The sequence below is a fragment of the Anabrus simplex genome, chromosome 1 (assembly GCF_040414725.1).
Source record: "Anabrus simplex isolate iqAnaSimp1 chromosome 1, ASM4041472v1, whole genome shotgun sequence".
Classification (NCBI taxonomy): Eukaryota; Metazoa; Arthropoda; class Insecta; order Orthoptera; family Tettigoniidae; genus Anabrus; species Anabrus simplex.
The window spans coordinates 1,300,734,944-1,300,751,859 of NC_090265.1; the positions used below are offsets into that span (position 1 = coordinate 1,300,734,944).

The 16,916-nt window shown below is 38.1% G+C and overlaps 1 protein-coding gene across 3 annotated transcripts in view; it reads right to left on the reverse strand.

Annotated features, from left to right (window-relative positions):
* Positions 1-16,916, reverse strand: part of c12.2 (von Willebrand factor A domain-containing protein c12.2) — a 753,464-nt gene that overhangs the window by 38,432 nt on the left and 698,116 nt on the right. For all 3 annotated transcript variants that reach the window (XM_067137710.2, XM_067137711.2, XM_067137712.2), the window contains exon 30: positions 10,017-10,137. In XM_067137710.2, coding sequence (XP_066993811.2) covers positions 10,017-10,137 — 121 coding nt within the window. The remainder of the gene's footprint in view (positions 1-10,016; positions 10,138-16,916) is intronic.

Genomic DNA, 16,916 nt, shown 5'->3' on the forward strand with positions numbered 1-16,916 from the left:
AGGAACCCCCCCAGATATCACACATATTTCACACAAAATATGGACACTGTTCCTCTGGAGCTGATTAACAGTCCAACAACTGTAACACACGAAATTCTGTACAAGAGTTTGAAATATTCCATTGTTGGCTCATATATGGCTGTCTTTTTTTGGTCTACCTCTTCAGTCTGGCTGGAGCTCACTTCAAATGTAATAGACGAATCCAAGATCAGAGTGCTATCTTATCCTTGGTCAATGGTGATTATGAGGCTGTTGCTCTCTCCAACGGCAATACATGGAACTTCCTCATGCACTTCCAGGCCTTATTCGGAAAGGAAATTTGCAGTATTTGCCAGGATTCTGTGATGTTTGGTTGTTTCCAAGGAGCTCCTCTCTTTGACTAGAACCAAGAACATGTGCAAGGGTTTCGGTCTCGCTGCAGTGTCTGCAGTGGGTTCCATCTCGGCTTTGTCCTGAGAGGGCACGCTTTTTCTTTTGTTAAAATTCTCTGTCAGTCTCTTTCTGCGACTCATCCCATCTTTTCTTCACCTCCATTTTGGTCTCTACTGTTCTCTGTACATTTTCATTCCACCACCATACATCTTCTGGTGGTCTCTCCCACCATCTGCTCTGTACAGCTCATAATGACTTTTACACTGTGAGTCCATCATGTTTGTAAACTGTCTGGGCGGTTTGATACCTTCTGCAACACCAATTCTTTGAAATTACTTCTTGCATCCTCTTCTTTTAAATGGATCTGCTCGATCTGCTTAGGGGCTTGGTCTGGGAAATTTCTTCCCGATTTGAACTTCCTACCTATGCACAACACCTGATGGATCCATGGGAATAACCTTGCAATTTACCTTTCCTTAACATGTGCTCATTGCACTAAGATACAGTCAATCTGCAAGCAAATGTTTCCACTTCTCAAAGTTATCAGGTATTTTTTGTCTCTTTTTGCCATAGCAAAATCGACAATCCTCTCTCCTACTGGGTTTCTATTTTCAACACCATGACCACCATGGACTTTTTTTTGTTCACCTGTGTGGTCACTTGAAGTCAGCACCAATAATTACTTTCTCACAACCCTCCAACTCCCTCATTTCTTCATCCATCGCATTCCAGAACAGGTCCTTCTCCTTGGTTGTGACATGAGCTTGTGGGCTGTATATACTTTAAACCACTATCTGTTGTTCTCCAATACATAGTTTCACATGGATGATCCTATAATTTCTTCTGCTGACATCCAATAACTTATCCATCAATAAACTGGATAGCACAATTCCAATTCCATTTCTTCCTTCTCGATTTTCTCAGCTATAGAAAATAATTTGTAGCCATCTCCCTTATTCCCTCTCTACCTTGTCTCCTGCACATACAAATTGTCCAGCTTCCTCTTTATCATAATGACCATTTCTCTTCCTCTTCCTATCATATTCCCTATGTTCAGAGTGCCAATCCTCACCACTCTCTCTGTAAACAGGACTTTAACAGTTGCCCATTTAACACAGATGTAAGATGACGTTACCATGGGTTGCTTAAAGGGTACAACCTGGCCCTCATTTTCATATCATAATCCACAATATGATCCATTGAGACTCATTAGTTGAAACAGCAAAAGGTTTTATGGCTGGATGCCCTTTCTGATACTGAACCACCTCCTTTAACTAGGCTTGGAACTGGCAACAGCACCTACAAAGCTACTCAATTCATCCAGTAGCTGTTGCAGGCAGTATTTTTCCCTGTAAATCATTGGAATGTAAATTTTAATAACATATAAATCAAGGTTCACTGATATTACAGTATATACAATTGGCTTAACATCATACCAACACAGATAGGTCTCATGGCGACGATGGGATAGAAAGGGGTAGGAGTGGGAAGGCAGTGGCTGTGGCGTTAATTAAGGTACAGCCCCAGCATTTGCCTCATGTGAAAATGGGAAACTATGGAAAACCATATTCAGGGTTGCCAACAGTGGGACTTGAACACACTATCTCCCAGATGCAAGCTCACAGCTGCGCACCCCTAACAGCACAGCCAACTCGCTTAGTCCAGAAGTGAGGGCTACAACAAGCTCAAATTTTACTTCCAATGAACTAAGGCCAAAAACCATCCTTTATGTACTGGGCGAGATTGACAACCTGACAACACTACAACTTGATGGGTCAGTATCCTGCTTGTTGGTGGATGAACTTTCCATCCAGGATGTCTGAGAATTGGTTAAGAATTGGGTGTTCCAGGATCTTGAAAGTGTAACAAAGCAGAAACACTAGGCGATAGCTTTTTGATTACCTTTCTTCCACGTCTTTAGAATATGCAAATTGGTGATATACACATTCATCATGTTCAGAAGCCATTGAGGAGTGTTCTTAGCAAATTTCTTGATTTTCTTAGCTCTCAGTTCATCGACTCCAGTTGTCCTGTTCAATTTCATGTCAAAAGTGGCAGTCTCAGTGGCGAATACATTAAACCTTTCAAGTACCTTTCAAGTACTATATTAAGCAACCATAATGCGTTCTGTGTAAACCGGGTTAAGAAGTGAAGAAATGACTTACCCAGATTATTGCCCTTGGAGCTGCCCTGTTTATACCACTACCTGAATTGTCAAAAACATGTATATTAGGCACAAATGTAATTTCATTCCAAAGAAACTTGGGAGAAACTTGGGAGCACATTTTTTTCACTTGCATATCTCAACCTCAGCTTTATTACAGATTTCCACAACACAAGCATCCTCACTTGAATCTTCCGTATAGCTAGTTTCACTATCAAACTCTTACTTTTCATCACTCTCTATGCTAAGCAAACTCTTCATTGACATCATCTAAGGTGACATCACTTGCCTGCTTTCTTACAAAACATGAACCGTTACTACTACAGCTATGATTAAGCCATTATGACACTGAAGTAAACAAACAATGTTCCTTTAGGTGATTTTTCACATACAAAAGAGTAATTCAGAGATCTAGTACTGAGATGGCAGAATAAATGTGTTCAAGATTCATGTCCATTGCATTTACACAACAGCAGTACACAATTCTGAAAATGTGTATATGTAGCAACAGTCCATAGTTGTGTATGGGTCTGGATCATGTTAAAAGATTAATGAACATCCATTTAAGTTGAATTTTAATTTTCCCACAATCTTGATGCATATTCTATTAACTCTTTTGCTGCGGAAGTCGACTTTCGTTGACTTGCTTCCCTATAGCATTCACTACGGTAATTGACTTTTATCGACTTGGTAATTTTCTGCTATATTTTCTGCGCGCTTCTTTAATAAAGGTGCATTTAATAATGCAAACATCTATAGTCATGTATTGACTATGTACTAAGCATTGTTTGAAAACGCTGCCGCCTATACTGGACCTGTGTTTGTTATATTGCTCCCACCCACCCGCCAACATTCCTGTCAGCTGTCTGGCTGATAGCAGGCTTCACTCAGCAGCTATGAGCGTGCGTAATATTAGGAATGACAGTGAAGCAATCTTCAATCTTTTAGTGGCTGATTCTGATTCAGACTGTTTAGTAAATTTGGACAACGAAACAAGCGATGAAGTGCATAGTGATTGTTCGGAAGATAGTGCCAACGAGAAAGATCTTCGTTTTGTATCGGACTGGCGGGATATTAGTGATGGCATTGAAAATGCACTAATGAATGGAAGAATATTGTACAATAAGCTTCAAGAAAGGGCAATTAATACTCCTGACTTCAGAAATTCTGTCATAATGGGACTTCTACGAGAGTATCAGCGCAGTTCGCCGGCAAAACGAGGAAGACGTTCTGATTACATACCTCAAGCACGCCTGATGGAGAGGCACTTTCTTTTGGAGCACCAGGACAAGAGTCACAAACCTAATTGTGTTGTTTGTTCCATATTACCAGCAAAATGTTCAAAGAAAGGAAAGGGACTGTGCAAGAGAAAACAGACAGAATTTTTTAATAAGAATAGCCCAGAATAGCCCAGGACAGCCTGCAATGTGTCCAGTTCCAAGTTAGGAGATGCATCACAGTAATGTGCGTTTCAAGGTCAAATGTCACTGCTGAACTGCTGAAGTTGAGTTAAAAATGGTGCAATGGTTTTTTATATGTCACTCTCCTTTAAAAAATACAGTTTCAGTTCACTTGGAAAATACAAAAAAAAATTACATTTTCTGTAAGTGTTCTATTTCAAAATAGCACAGCAAAAGAGTTAATATACATTGCATGCACTCACCATTTATCTAATTTCAGGCCTTGGATTTATTTGTGTCAGAAGTACAAAATATGAAACATGAAAACATTTTTTTTTTTTTAAAGAAGCATGAAACTGACACAAGTACACAAATATGTGTTCATCAAGTGACTTTAAACAGTTCCCACCCAAAACTTAGCTTCTTCGAGAGCACTTGAATTAGCTTGAATCAAAGCACTCATTGTACATCTGGATGGGCACATCGGACAATGTAAGAGATGTTGTGTTGTTTGAAAGTCACCACAATCACATAGAACTGTCTTGGTCAGAAACTGCCTTGGGCGGAAAATGCCACTCATATAAGTTGTCCCTTGTTCTTGCAACTTCAGCTCACAGTCTGTTCAGGGACTTCCAGATTGGCCAGTTCTCTGTGTGGCCAGGAGGTAGAGATTCGTTTGGTTCCATCCATTCAGACAAATTACTAGTTTTCTCCTACCACATGGCAACTTGTGCTTTTGCAACTGTTCCTTGTAATGGTTGAGTAGTTGTTAGGAAACTCTTTCTCGACTCTAATCTCCTTTCAGTAGGTTGATATCCGTAGAGTGGGTGTCATAGTAGATGATTTTTCCCTTTCATTGTTGGCAGCCACTTCTCTTCTGATATAGGGTGAAGCAATCCCAGCCAGATAGTTCACTTCATTAATGAGAGTTGACCTCAAACAACCTGAAATAAACCTGCAGCTCTTGTTTAAGGCAACATCAACCTGTTTTGCATGGGGTGACTTATACCTCACAGGACAGGCAGATTCTCCTGCTGAATAGCATAAGGCCGGTGCTGTTGTTCTTAACATTTGGGGATGTGGGAAACTGGAAGTGAAATTTCTAGATCCTAATGGGTGGGTAGGAGATAGGGATCTGCGCTCGGATGGCCTTCATTTAAACCGCAGTGGTACGTATAAGTTAGGAAATTTGTTTGGAAGGGTAATAGGGAGGTACATTCAGGGAAACGGGATGGCCTAGGGAGCGGTGATAAGGGAACAGGGAACTGGAATTCAAGTAGGGATGACATAAAATTGTTAGTGTTGAACTGTAGAAGTATTGTAAAGAAAGGAATAGAATTAAGTAATTTAATAAATATATACACACCAGATATTGTAATAGGAGTTGAATCATGGCTGAGAAATGATATAATGGATGCAGAAATTTTCTCACGGCACTGGAGTGTGTATCGTAGAGATAGGATAGGAATGGTGGGAGGGGGAGTGTTCATTCTGGTGAAAAAAGAATTTGTAAGCTACAAAAAAGATGAGACACATGAAATTCTAGGTGTAAGGCTCATTTCTAAAGATAATAGGCAACTTGATATATTTGGAGTGTACGATCGGGAAAGGGTAGCACTGACGCGGATTCGGAATTATTTGATAGGATAGTTGGCTATGTGGGAAACGACATGGAAAATATGTGATTGTAGCGGGAGATCTGAATTTGCCAGACGTCAATTGGGAAGGAAATGCGAACGACAGGAAGCATGACCAACAAATGGCAAATAAGTTAATATGGGAAGGACAGCTGATTCAGAAAGTGATGGAACCAATCAGAGGGAAAAATATCATGGATGTGGTGCTGATAAAACCAGATGAGCTCCATAGGGAAACTGAAGTAATAGATGGTATTAGTGATCATGAAGCTGTTTTTGTGGTAGTTAAAAATAAATGCGATAGAAAGGAAGGTCTTAAAAGTAGGACTATTAGGCAGTAACATATGGCTGATAAAGCAGGTATGAGGCAGTTTCTAAAAAGTAACTATGATCAGTGGAAAACGGTAAATAAAAATGTAAACAGACTCGGGGTTGGGTTTAAAGAAATTGTTGAGGAATGCGAAAACAGGTTTGTACCTTTAAGGGTGGTAAGGAATGGTAAAGACCCACATTATTATAATAGAGAAATAAAGAGATTAAGAAGGAGGTGCAGACTGGAAAGAAATAGAGTTAGAAATGGCTGTGGAAGTAAGGAGAAATTGAAGGAACTTACTACAAAATTGAATCTAGCAAAGAAGGCAGCTAAGGATAACATGATGGCAAGCATAATTGGCAGTCATACAAATTTTAGTGAAAAATGAAAGGGTATGTATATGTATTTTAAGGCAGAAACAGGTTCCAAGAAGGACATTCCAGGAATAATTAATGAACAAGGGGAGTGTGTATGTGAGGATCTTCAAAAGGCAGAAGTATTCAGTCAGCAGTATGTAAAGATTGTTGGTTACAAGGATAATGTCAAGATAGAGGAGGAGACTAAGGCCAAAGAAGTAATAAAATTTACATATGATAACAATGACATTTACAATAAGTTACAAAAGTTGAAAACTAGAAAAGCGGCTGGAATTGATCAGATTTCTGAGGATATACTAAAGACAATGGGTTGGGATATAGTACCATACCTGAAGTACTTATTTGATTATTGTTTGGTCGGAGGAGCTATACCAGATGAATGGAGAGTTGCTATAGTAGCCCCTGTGTATAAAGGAAAGGGTGATAGACATAAAGCTGAAAATTACAGGCCAGTAAGTTTGACATGCATTCTATGTAAGCTTTGGGAAGGCATTCTTTCTTTTTATATTAGACATGTTTGTGAAATTAATAACTGGTTCGATAGAAGGCAATTCGGTTTTAGCAAAGGTTATTCCACTGAAGCTCAACTTGTAGGATTGCAGCAAGATATAGCAGATATCTTGGATTCTGGAGGTCAAATGGACTGTATCGCGATTGACCTGTCTAAAGCATTTGATAGGGTGGATCATGGGAAACTACTGGCAAAAATGAGTGCAATTGGACTAGACAAAAGAGTGACTGAATGGGTTGCTATATTTCTAGAAAATAGATCTCAGAGAATTAGAGTAGGTGAAGCTTTATCTGACCCTGTAATAATTAAGAGGGGAATTCCTCAAGGCAGTATTATCGGACCTTTATGTTTTCTTATATATATAAATGATATGAGTAAAGGAGTGGAAGCGGAGGTAAGGCTTTTTGCGGATGATGTTATTCTCTATAGAGTGATAAATAAGTTACAAGATTGTGAGCAACTGCAACGTGACCTCGAAAATGTTGTGAGATGGACAGCAGGCAATGGTATGTTGATAAACGGGGTTAAAAGTCAGGTTGTGAGTTTCACAAATAGGAAAAGTCCTCTCATTTTTAATTACTGCGTTGATGGGGTGACAGTTCCTTTTGGGGATCATTGTAAGTACCTAGGTGTTAATATAAGGAAAGATCTTCATTGGGGTAATCACATAAATATGATTGTAAATAAAGGGTACAGATCTCTGCACATGGTTATGAGGGTGTTTAGGGGTTGTAGTAAGGATGTAAAGGAGAGGGCATATAAGTCTCTGGTAAGATCCCAACTAGAGTATGGTTCCAGTGTATGGGACCCTCACCAGGATTACCTGATTCAAGAACTGGAAAAAATCCAAACAAAAGCAGCTCGATTTGTTATGGGTGATTTGCGACAAAAGAGTAGCGTTACAAAAATGTTGCAAAGTTTGGGTTGGGAAGAATTGAGAGAAAGAAGAAGAGCTGCTAGACTAAGTGGTATGTACCAATATAAATGGTCCGTTATTGGACATTATAAATTTTTCAGCTAACTCATTCTTGGTTGCCAGCGTTTCGCCCTCGTGTGCTAGGGTGGGCTCATCAGTTGGTACCTAGCACACCTAACCAATACGCTGGCTAGTGCATACCGTGGAGGCCACTGCGTAGGCTAACTGGAGCCACCGGCAGTGCCAATGCACTAAGAGACTTCGTCTCATCACCAAAAATTGATGCCTGCTTGGCCATCACATGATATAGATGTTGATTCCCATAGGGAATCTGAAATATTTGTCCTGAATGAGTAAATTTATAATACCAGAATGAGTTAGCTGGAGAATTTATAATGTCCAATAACGGACCATTTATATTGGTATTATAAACTTACTCATTCAGGACAAATATTTCAGATTCCCTATGGGAATCAACATCTATATCATAAGTGGCATGTTCTGAGCTGTCAGCGGAGAGATGGCGTGGAATGACATTAGTAGACAAATAAGTTTGAATGGCATTTATAAAAGTAGGAAAGATCACAATATGAAGAAAAGTTGGAATTCAAGAGGACAAACTGGGGCAAATATTCGTTTATAGGAAGGGGAGTTAGGGATTGGAATAACTTACCAAGGGAGACGTTCAATAAATTTCCAATTTCTTTGAAATCATTTAGGAAAAGGCTAGGAAAGCAACAGATAGGGAATCTGCCACCTGGGCGACTGCCCTAAATGCAGATCAGTATTGATTGATTGATTGATTGATTGATTGATTGATTGATTGATTGATTGATTGATGTGTTTCCCAGTTAGTCCCTGCCAGTTTACAGAGGAGGCAGTTCCTTGAAGGGATCTTCCGCCTCAGCTTAAGGCACTGCTCCTTGTATGTAAGTGTATGGTTCAAGGTGCTCCTAGATATCTAGGATGTAAGCAGTGAACCTATAACGTACCATTCCAGAATACTTCAAGTTTCCGATTAGCTTGCATATGTTTCAGGTGGAAGGCACATACCTGAATCTTGCTAAGGTTGGGTATGAGTTGGGTCCTTCATAGTAAGTACCAAGCTGTTCTAGAGCACGACTGAGCGTTATGTTCTACGGCCTAAACTGTTCTGAATGAGCAAGCAAGAGCAAGGTTGTCAGCGTAACTGAACTTCTGCTCCCTTGAGGCTGTGGCTGATCATTGGTGTTCACATTAAATAAAATGGGAGACAAGACACTTCCCTGGGGCAATCCATTCTACTGACTTTTCCATCGACTGTGATGTCCTTGGAAGTCTACGAAGAACTGATGATCCTGCAGAAGTGTAACTATCATCATAGTAAATCCATAATTGGTAGTAAGATTATAGAGTTTATGTAACAGCATTCCAGAAGTACAAATATAAGGTCTTGGATTCATTACTATGGATCAAAAATCTATAATGTACATTGGAGGTTTTATCAACAGTAAAATTAGTTTTCCACTGATAGGTTTAATTTACATCAGGGATGCTTCAGATAAGCTGCATTATTCAGCAGAAGAATTGATGTGGGTAATGACCATAATTTCCCAATTTGTGTGTGAATCTGCAAATTTTGTGTCTACCAGTGTGTGTGAAAGTGTAACTGAAAACTGTTCTGCCTGTACTGAAAAAAATTCCCTTCACTAATGTGTACCTCATCTTTTGACAGCAGACATAACAAGCAGTTAAGTAAACTGACTTGTAAAACAGCAATTCCAATCTTTCTTGACAAAATTGCTTACAAATCAATTCAGGTTCTTTTCCTGCCCATCTTCTGTAAACAGTTTCCTTTCCTATCAAACCTGCAGGGAATTGTACAACACAGGTAAAATATTTAGCTTTAAGGTATTAGAAGAACACTTGGATCAAGACGCCATCTATTCAAGCATAATAAGAACCTAAATGAAAAATCTTGAAGTCAGCAGATGCGAAGATGGTGAAGGACATCCTTGCAGCAATCTGAGCTGAGTAGCAAAGGATTGTAGCACTATTTAGCACACAGGATTCTGGCTGAAGTAGTGACACATTATATACATAACAGATGGCAATGGCTGAAAACTTTCATCTGCAAGGGCAACAATGGGCAACAGGGTAATGAAAAGGTGGTATTCTAATGGTCACCAACATTCATGATCCAAAAATCCTTCCGAAAAAAGGACAGATGATACTGATAAGTGTGAATTTACTTTTGAGATATGCAATATATGCATTACTCCATATAAGCCAACACAAAACAAACATAAAACACATGCCACTCAGGTATACTTGTAGTATTTCCTACCTGTACATGCTTCCTGAGACATCAACAACAAGTTTAAGTCTTTTGGGCTTAGTCTGTGGAGAACCTAATTCAGGTTCTTTTTCTGCTCGTCTTCTGTAAATAGTCTTCTCCCCTGTCAAACCTGCAAGGAATTGTACAACATCGGTAAATATTTAGCTTTAAGGTATTAGACGATCACTTGAATCAACACACCATCTACTCTGTGTATGCTATAAAATGAAACTCAAAGTATTGAAAATCTAATTTTCAGTTACACTTCATTTATAAATTAAATACACAACATAGGAAGGAAATAACAGAATAGTACACTTTATATTAAATTTTATACTGTCATCCTGAGTTTCTCAGCATGTTTATATGGAAATAAAGGCACATTCTTTACTCAAACCATTTCTATAACAGCTCTGTAGCTACACTTCACCACCAATAGAACTTTGTCAATCAATCAATCAATCAATCAATCAATCAATCAATCAATCAATCAATCAATCAATCAATCAATCAATCAATCAATCAATCAATCAATCAATCAATCAATCAATCAATCAATCAATCAATCAATCAATCAATCAATCAATCAATCAATCAATCAATCAATCAATCAATCAATCAATCAATCAATCAATCAATCAATCAATCAATCAATCAATCAATCAATCAATCAATCAATCAATCAATCAATCAATCAATCAATCAATCAATCAATCAATCAATCAATCAATCAATCAATCAATCAATCAATCAATCAATCAATCAATCAATCAATCAATCAATCAATCAATCAATCAATCAATCAATCAATCAATCAATCAATCAATCAATCAATCAATCAATCAATCAATCAATCAATCAATCAATCAATCAATCAATCAATCAATCAATCAATCAATCAATCAATCAATCAATCAATCAATCAATCAATCAATCAATCAATCAATCAATCAATCAATCAATCAATCAATCAATCAATCAATCAATCAATCAATCAATCAATCAATCAATCAATCAATCAATCAATCAATCAATCAATCAATCAATCAATCAATCAATCAATCAATCAATCAATCAATCAATCAATCAATCAATCAATCAATCAATCAATCAATCAATCAATCAATCAACCAATCCTGATCCGCATTTAGGACAGTCGCCCATGTGACAGATTCCCTTTGTTTTTCTAGCCTTTTCTTAAATGATTGCAAAGAAATTGGAAATTTATTGAACATCTCCCTTGGTAAGTTATTTCAATTCCCCACTCCTCTTCCTACAAATGAATATTTGCCCCTATTTGTCCTCTTGAATTCCAACTTTATCTTCATATTGTGATCTTTCCTACTTTTAAACACACCACTCAGACTTAATCGTCTACTGATATCCTCCCACACCATCTCTCCACTGACAGCTCGGAACATACCACTTATTGCAGGTTATAAATTTCATTTTTGTCCATATTGAAGATCTACTTGTGATACAAATTCTTATAATTTTGTTAAATACCACCTATTCAATACAATAGGTGTATGTATAGAGTAAGTATAGCTACTTTAAGGTAGAAACAGGTTCCAAGAAGGACATTCCTGGAATCATTAATGAACAAGGGGAGTGTGTATGAGAGGATCTCCAAAAGGCAGAGGTATTCAGTCAGCAGTATGTAAAGATTGTTGGTTACAAGGATAATGCCTAGACAGAGGAGGTGACTAATACTAAAAAAGTATTAAAAGTTACCTATGACAGCAATGACATTTACAGTAAGATACAAAAGTTGAAAACTAGGAAAGCAGCTTACCACTTAGTCGAGCAGCTCATCTCCTTCCTCCCAAGTCTTCCCAGCCCAAACTTTGCAACATTTTTATAATGCTACTCTTTTGTCGGAAATTGCCCAGAACAAATCAAGCTGCTTTACTTTGGATTTTTTCCAGTTCTTGAATCAAGTAATCCTGGTGAGGGTCCCATACACTGGAACCGTACTCTAGTTGGGGTCTCACCAGAGACAAATATGCTCTCTCTTTTACATCCTTACTACAACCCCTAAATACCCTCATAACCATGTGCAGAGATCTGTACCCTTTATTTACAATCATATTTATGTGATTACCCCAATGAAGATCTTTCCTTATATTAATACCTAGATATTTACAATGATCCCCAAAGGGAACTTCCAACCCATCAATGCAGTAATTAAAACTCAGAGGACTTTTCCTATTTGTGAAACTCACAACCTGACTTTTATCCCCATTTATCATCATACCATTGCCTACTGTCCATCTCACAACATTATCGAGGTCATTTTGCAGTTGCTCACAATCTTGTAACTTATTTATTACTCTGTACAGAATATCATCATCTGCAAAAAGCCTTATCTCTGATTCCACTTCTTTACACATATCATTGATATATATAAGAAAACATAAAGGTCCAATAATATTGCTGTGAGCAATTCCCCTATTAATTATTACAGGGACAGATAAAGCTTCATCTACTCTAATTTTCTGAGTTCTATTTTCTAGAAACAGAGCCACCCATTCAGTCACTCTTTTGCCAAGTCCAATTGCATTCATTTTTGCCAGTAGTCTTCCATGATCTACCCTATCAAATGCCTTACAGGTCATTCGTGATACAGCCCAATTGACCTCCTGAATCCAGGATATCTGCTATATCTTGCTGGAATCCTACAAGTTGGGCTTCAGTGGAATAACCTTTCCTAAACTCAAACTGCCTTCTGTCAAACCATTTATTAATTTTGCAAACATTTCTTATATAATCAGAAAGAATGCTTTCCCAAATCTTACAAGCAATGCATGTCAAACTGACTGGCCTGTAATTTTCAGCTTTATGTCTATCACCCTTTCCTTTATATACAGGGACTACTATAGCAACTCTCCATTCATTTGGTAAAGTTCCTTCATGCAAACAATAATCAAACAAGTACATCAGATATGGTACTATATCCCAAAACATTGTCTTTAGTATATCCCCCGAAACCTTATCAATTCCAGCTGCTTTCCTAGTTTTCAACTTTTGTATCTTACTGCAAATGTCATTGCTGTCACAGGTAAATTTTAATACTTTTTTAGTATTAGTCACCTCCTCTGTCTGGACATTATCCTTGTAACCAACAATCTTTACATACTGCTGACTGAATACTTCTGCCTTTTGAAGATCCTCGCATACACACTCTCCTTGTTCATTAATTATTCCTGGAATGTCCTTCTTGGAACCTGTTTCTACCTTAAAGTAGCTATACATACTCTTCCATTTTTCACTAAAATTTTTATGGCTGCCAATTATGCCTGCCATCATGTTATCCTTAGCTGACTTCTTTGCTAGATTCAATTTCCTAGTAAGTTCCTTCAATTTCTCCTTACTCCCACAGCCATTTCTAACTCTATTTCTTTCCAACCTGGACCTCCTTCTTAGTCTCTTTACTTCTCTGTTATAATATAGTGGATCTTTACCATTCCTTACCACCTTTAAAGGTACAAACCTATTTTTACATTCCTCAACAACTGCTTTAAACCCATCCCAGAGTCTGTTTACATTTTTATTTACCGTTTTCCAACGATCATAGTTACTTATTAAAAGCTCCCTCATGCCTGTTTTTTTTTTTTTTTTTTGCTAGGGGCTTTACGTCGCACCGACACAGATAGGTCTTATGGCGACGATGGGATAGGAAAGGCCTAGGAGTTGGAAGGAAGCGGCCGTGGCCTTAATTAAGGTACAGCCCCAGCATTTGCCTGGTGTGAAAATGGGAAACCACGGAAAACCATTTTCAGGGCTGCCGACAGTGGGATTCGAACCTACTATCTCCTGGATGCAAGCGCACAGCCGCGCGCCTCTACGCACACGGCCAACTCGCCCGGTCATGCCTGTTTTATCAGCCATATGGTACTGCCTAATAGTCCTAATTTTAATCTCTTGCTTTCTTTCACATTTATTTTTAATTACCACAGAAACAAGCTTTGTGATCACTAATACCATCTATTACTTCGGTTTCTCTATAGAGCCCATCTGGTTTTACCAGCACCATATCCAGAATATTCCTCCCTTTAGTTGGTTCCATCACTTTCTGAATCAGGTGCCCTTCCCATATTAACTTATTTGCCATTTGTTGGTCATGCTTCCTGTCATTCGCATTACCTTCCCAATTGACATTTGGTAAATTGAGATCACCCGCTACAATCACATTCCTTTCCTTATCGTTTCCCACATAGCTGATTATCTTATCAAATAATTCTGAATCAGCATCTGCGCTACCATTTTCTGGTCTGTACACTCCAAAGACATAAAGTTGCCTATTATCTTTAGAGATGAGCCTTACCCCTAGAATTTTGTGTTTGTCATCTTTAACTTTTTGGTAGCTTACAAATTCTTCTTTCACGAGAATGAATACTCCCCCTCCTACCATTCCTATCCTATCTCTACGATACAACCTCCAGTTCTGTGAGAAAATTTCTGCATCCATTATATCATTTCTCAGTCATGATTCAACTCCTATTACAATATCTGGTAAGTATATATATCTATTACTTAATTCTATTTCTTTCTTTACAATACTTCTACAGTTGAGCACTAACATTTTTATGTCATCCCTACTTGATTTCCGGTTCCCTGTTTCCTTAACACCGCTCCCTAGGCCACCCTGTTTCTCTGAATGTATCTCCCTATAACCATTCTAAACAAATTTTCTAAATTATATGTACCACTGCGGTTTAAGTAAAGGCCATCTGAGAGCAGATCCCTATCTCCTACCCACCCATTAAGATCTAGAAATCTCACTCCCAGTTTCCCATATACCACTCCATAGTCTCATTTAAATCCCCAATCACCTTCCAGTCAGTATCCCTCCTACACAGTATTCCACTGATAACAATCTCCGCTTCCTTAAACTTCACCCATGCTGCATTTATCAGGTCCCACACATCCCCAACTATGTCGGTACGTATACCTGCTTGTCATACGTTGTTAGTTCCAACGTGAAACACTACCACCTCCTCCTTTCCCTCCTCCTACTTTCCTCAACATCTGCCTTAACCTAATTCCTGGATAACACTCTACCCTGGTACCCTTTCCTCCACACACTTTCCCGACATGTCTAACGATGGAATCCCCCATGACCAATGCCTCAACCATACCCACCTTATTTGATCCCCTCCTCTCCTGATCAGTCCTATCTTTCCTGACAGCTGCAGAAGCTACTTCCTCCTCCCTTTTCTCCATCACATGACCCTGTTCCACCTGTCTTTTCCTATCCACTACTCCACATTTCCTTTTCCTACCTCTTCCCTTTCTCCTACTTCCACACTGCTCGGCAACAGTTCCCTGTTCCTCATCTTCCCTCGGTTGTTCTACCTGCAGTGACTCATACCGATTTCTCACTGACACCTGTCCTGAATTTTGATCCTGAATGGAGCCCTTAGCCTGCAATCTCCTTCCCCTTAAAACATTAGACCACCTGTATTCTACAATTACTCCCTTTCCTTCCCATCCCTCTATTACACCTACTGTATCCTGTACATTGTTTGAGGGAGGCCTACTTTCGCTCCTGTCCTCTGAGAGAATCCTAATTATCTCCCTCAAGCTCTCCAACTTCTTCCTCATACTCCTTAATGCCTGGCCACACCCACAGTTCCTACACTCGCACTCCTTACCCATTCTTTACTAAATAATGAAAAGAAAAGGAAAAACAACTTATTCTGTGCAAAATAGAAATGAAAGGAAAGAAATATTGTCTAGGTTAGTTCACAAAGATCACACGACAATACGTTAATTAATATAGGCTACTACTACTACTACACTACAATACTACTTAATCTTATGATTTTTTATTCCTACAACACGCTAACAGGATGAAAATTTCTGTTAATTACTGGAAACAGAATAATACACAAGAATTACACAATTCTTAACTGCAGTTAAGTCTACCCTAATTACAACAACAGAATTCTAGTAAGAGAGTTATTACAGATACCACAGAAACGGTACTATACTATACAAATATTTCACAGTAATAGAATAAACACACTATTTTCTAATACGATACTATAATACACTACAATAATTTTAAACTACGTTCAGACTAAGTAGAGATACTTACTACAATACACCACAATCATTTTAAAATACGTTCAGACGTATTCTAATTACAACAGGTTATTACAAAGCACAAACAGGAAAGAAAATTACCATTAAAGTTCAAAATTTGCAAAACTACTCAAAATAATAGTATAGGCACTCTAATTTCTAATAAGTTACTATACTACACTACAACAATGTTTAAACTACATTCAGACGTATCATAGGTTATTACTAAGCACAAATAGAAATGAAAATTCCAATTAGTCCTAAATTAGATATTCGCAAGAACTACCCGTACTCGAAGATTACCAACAAAGTTAAACACGTAGACAGATTAATATTAGTACTACTTTATCCTACTATGCCATAATAGAAATGAAACCTGCCATTTGCACAAAAATACACACGAATATAACAGGCAAGATACTATCTAATATACAGTATCTACACTACAATTCTCAACTGAAATGTGGTTATGTGATTATTACAGATGGTGGATTAGGTACTATTATTTTCCCTACTCCGTGGGACAGAGAATAAAAGTGACCTTATGCTAAAAAATATGAAGCTGTTATTTCTGTTAAACTATGCCAGGGACTTGAATTGCAATTATTGGAATGTAGGGACTTTATTATTGATGATGATGCTTGTTGTTTTAAGGGGCCTAACATCGACTTGATTATTAGCCAATTGCTCATAAATACTGAAAGATCGAGGGTGTGAAATATAAATTACGGATACTTTAACTGCCTACTCAGAACTACAAATGATTGGAATACAAGAATCAGCTGATTTTTATTTATATTTTCTTGACACACTACACCC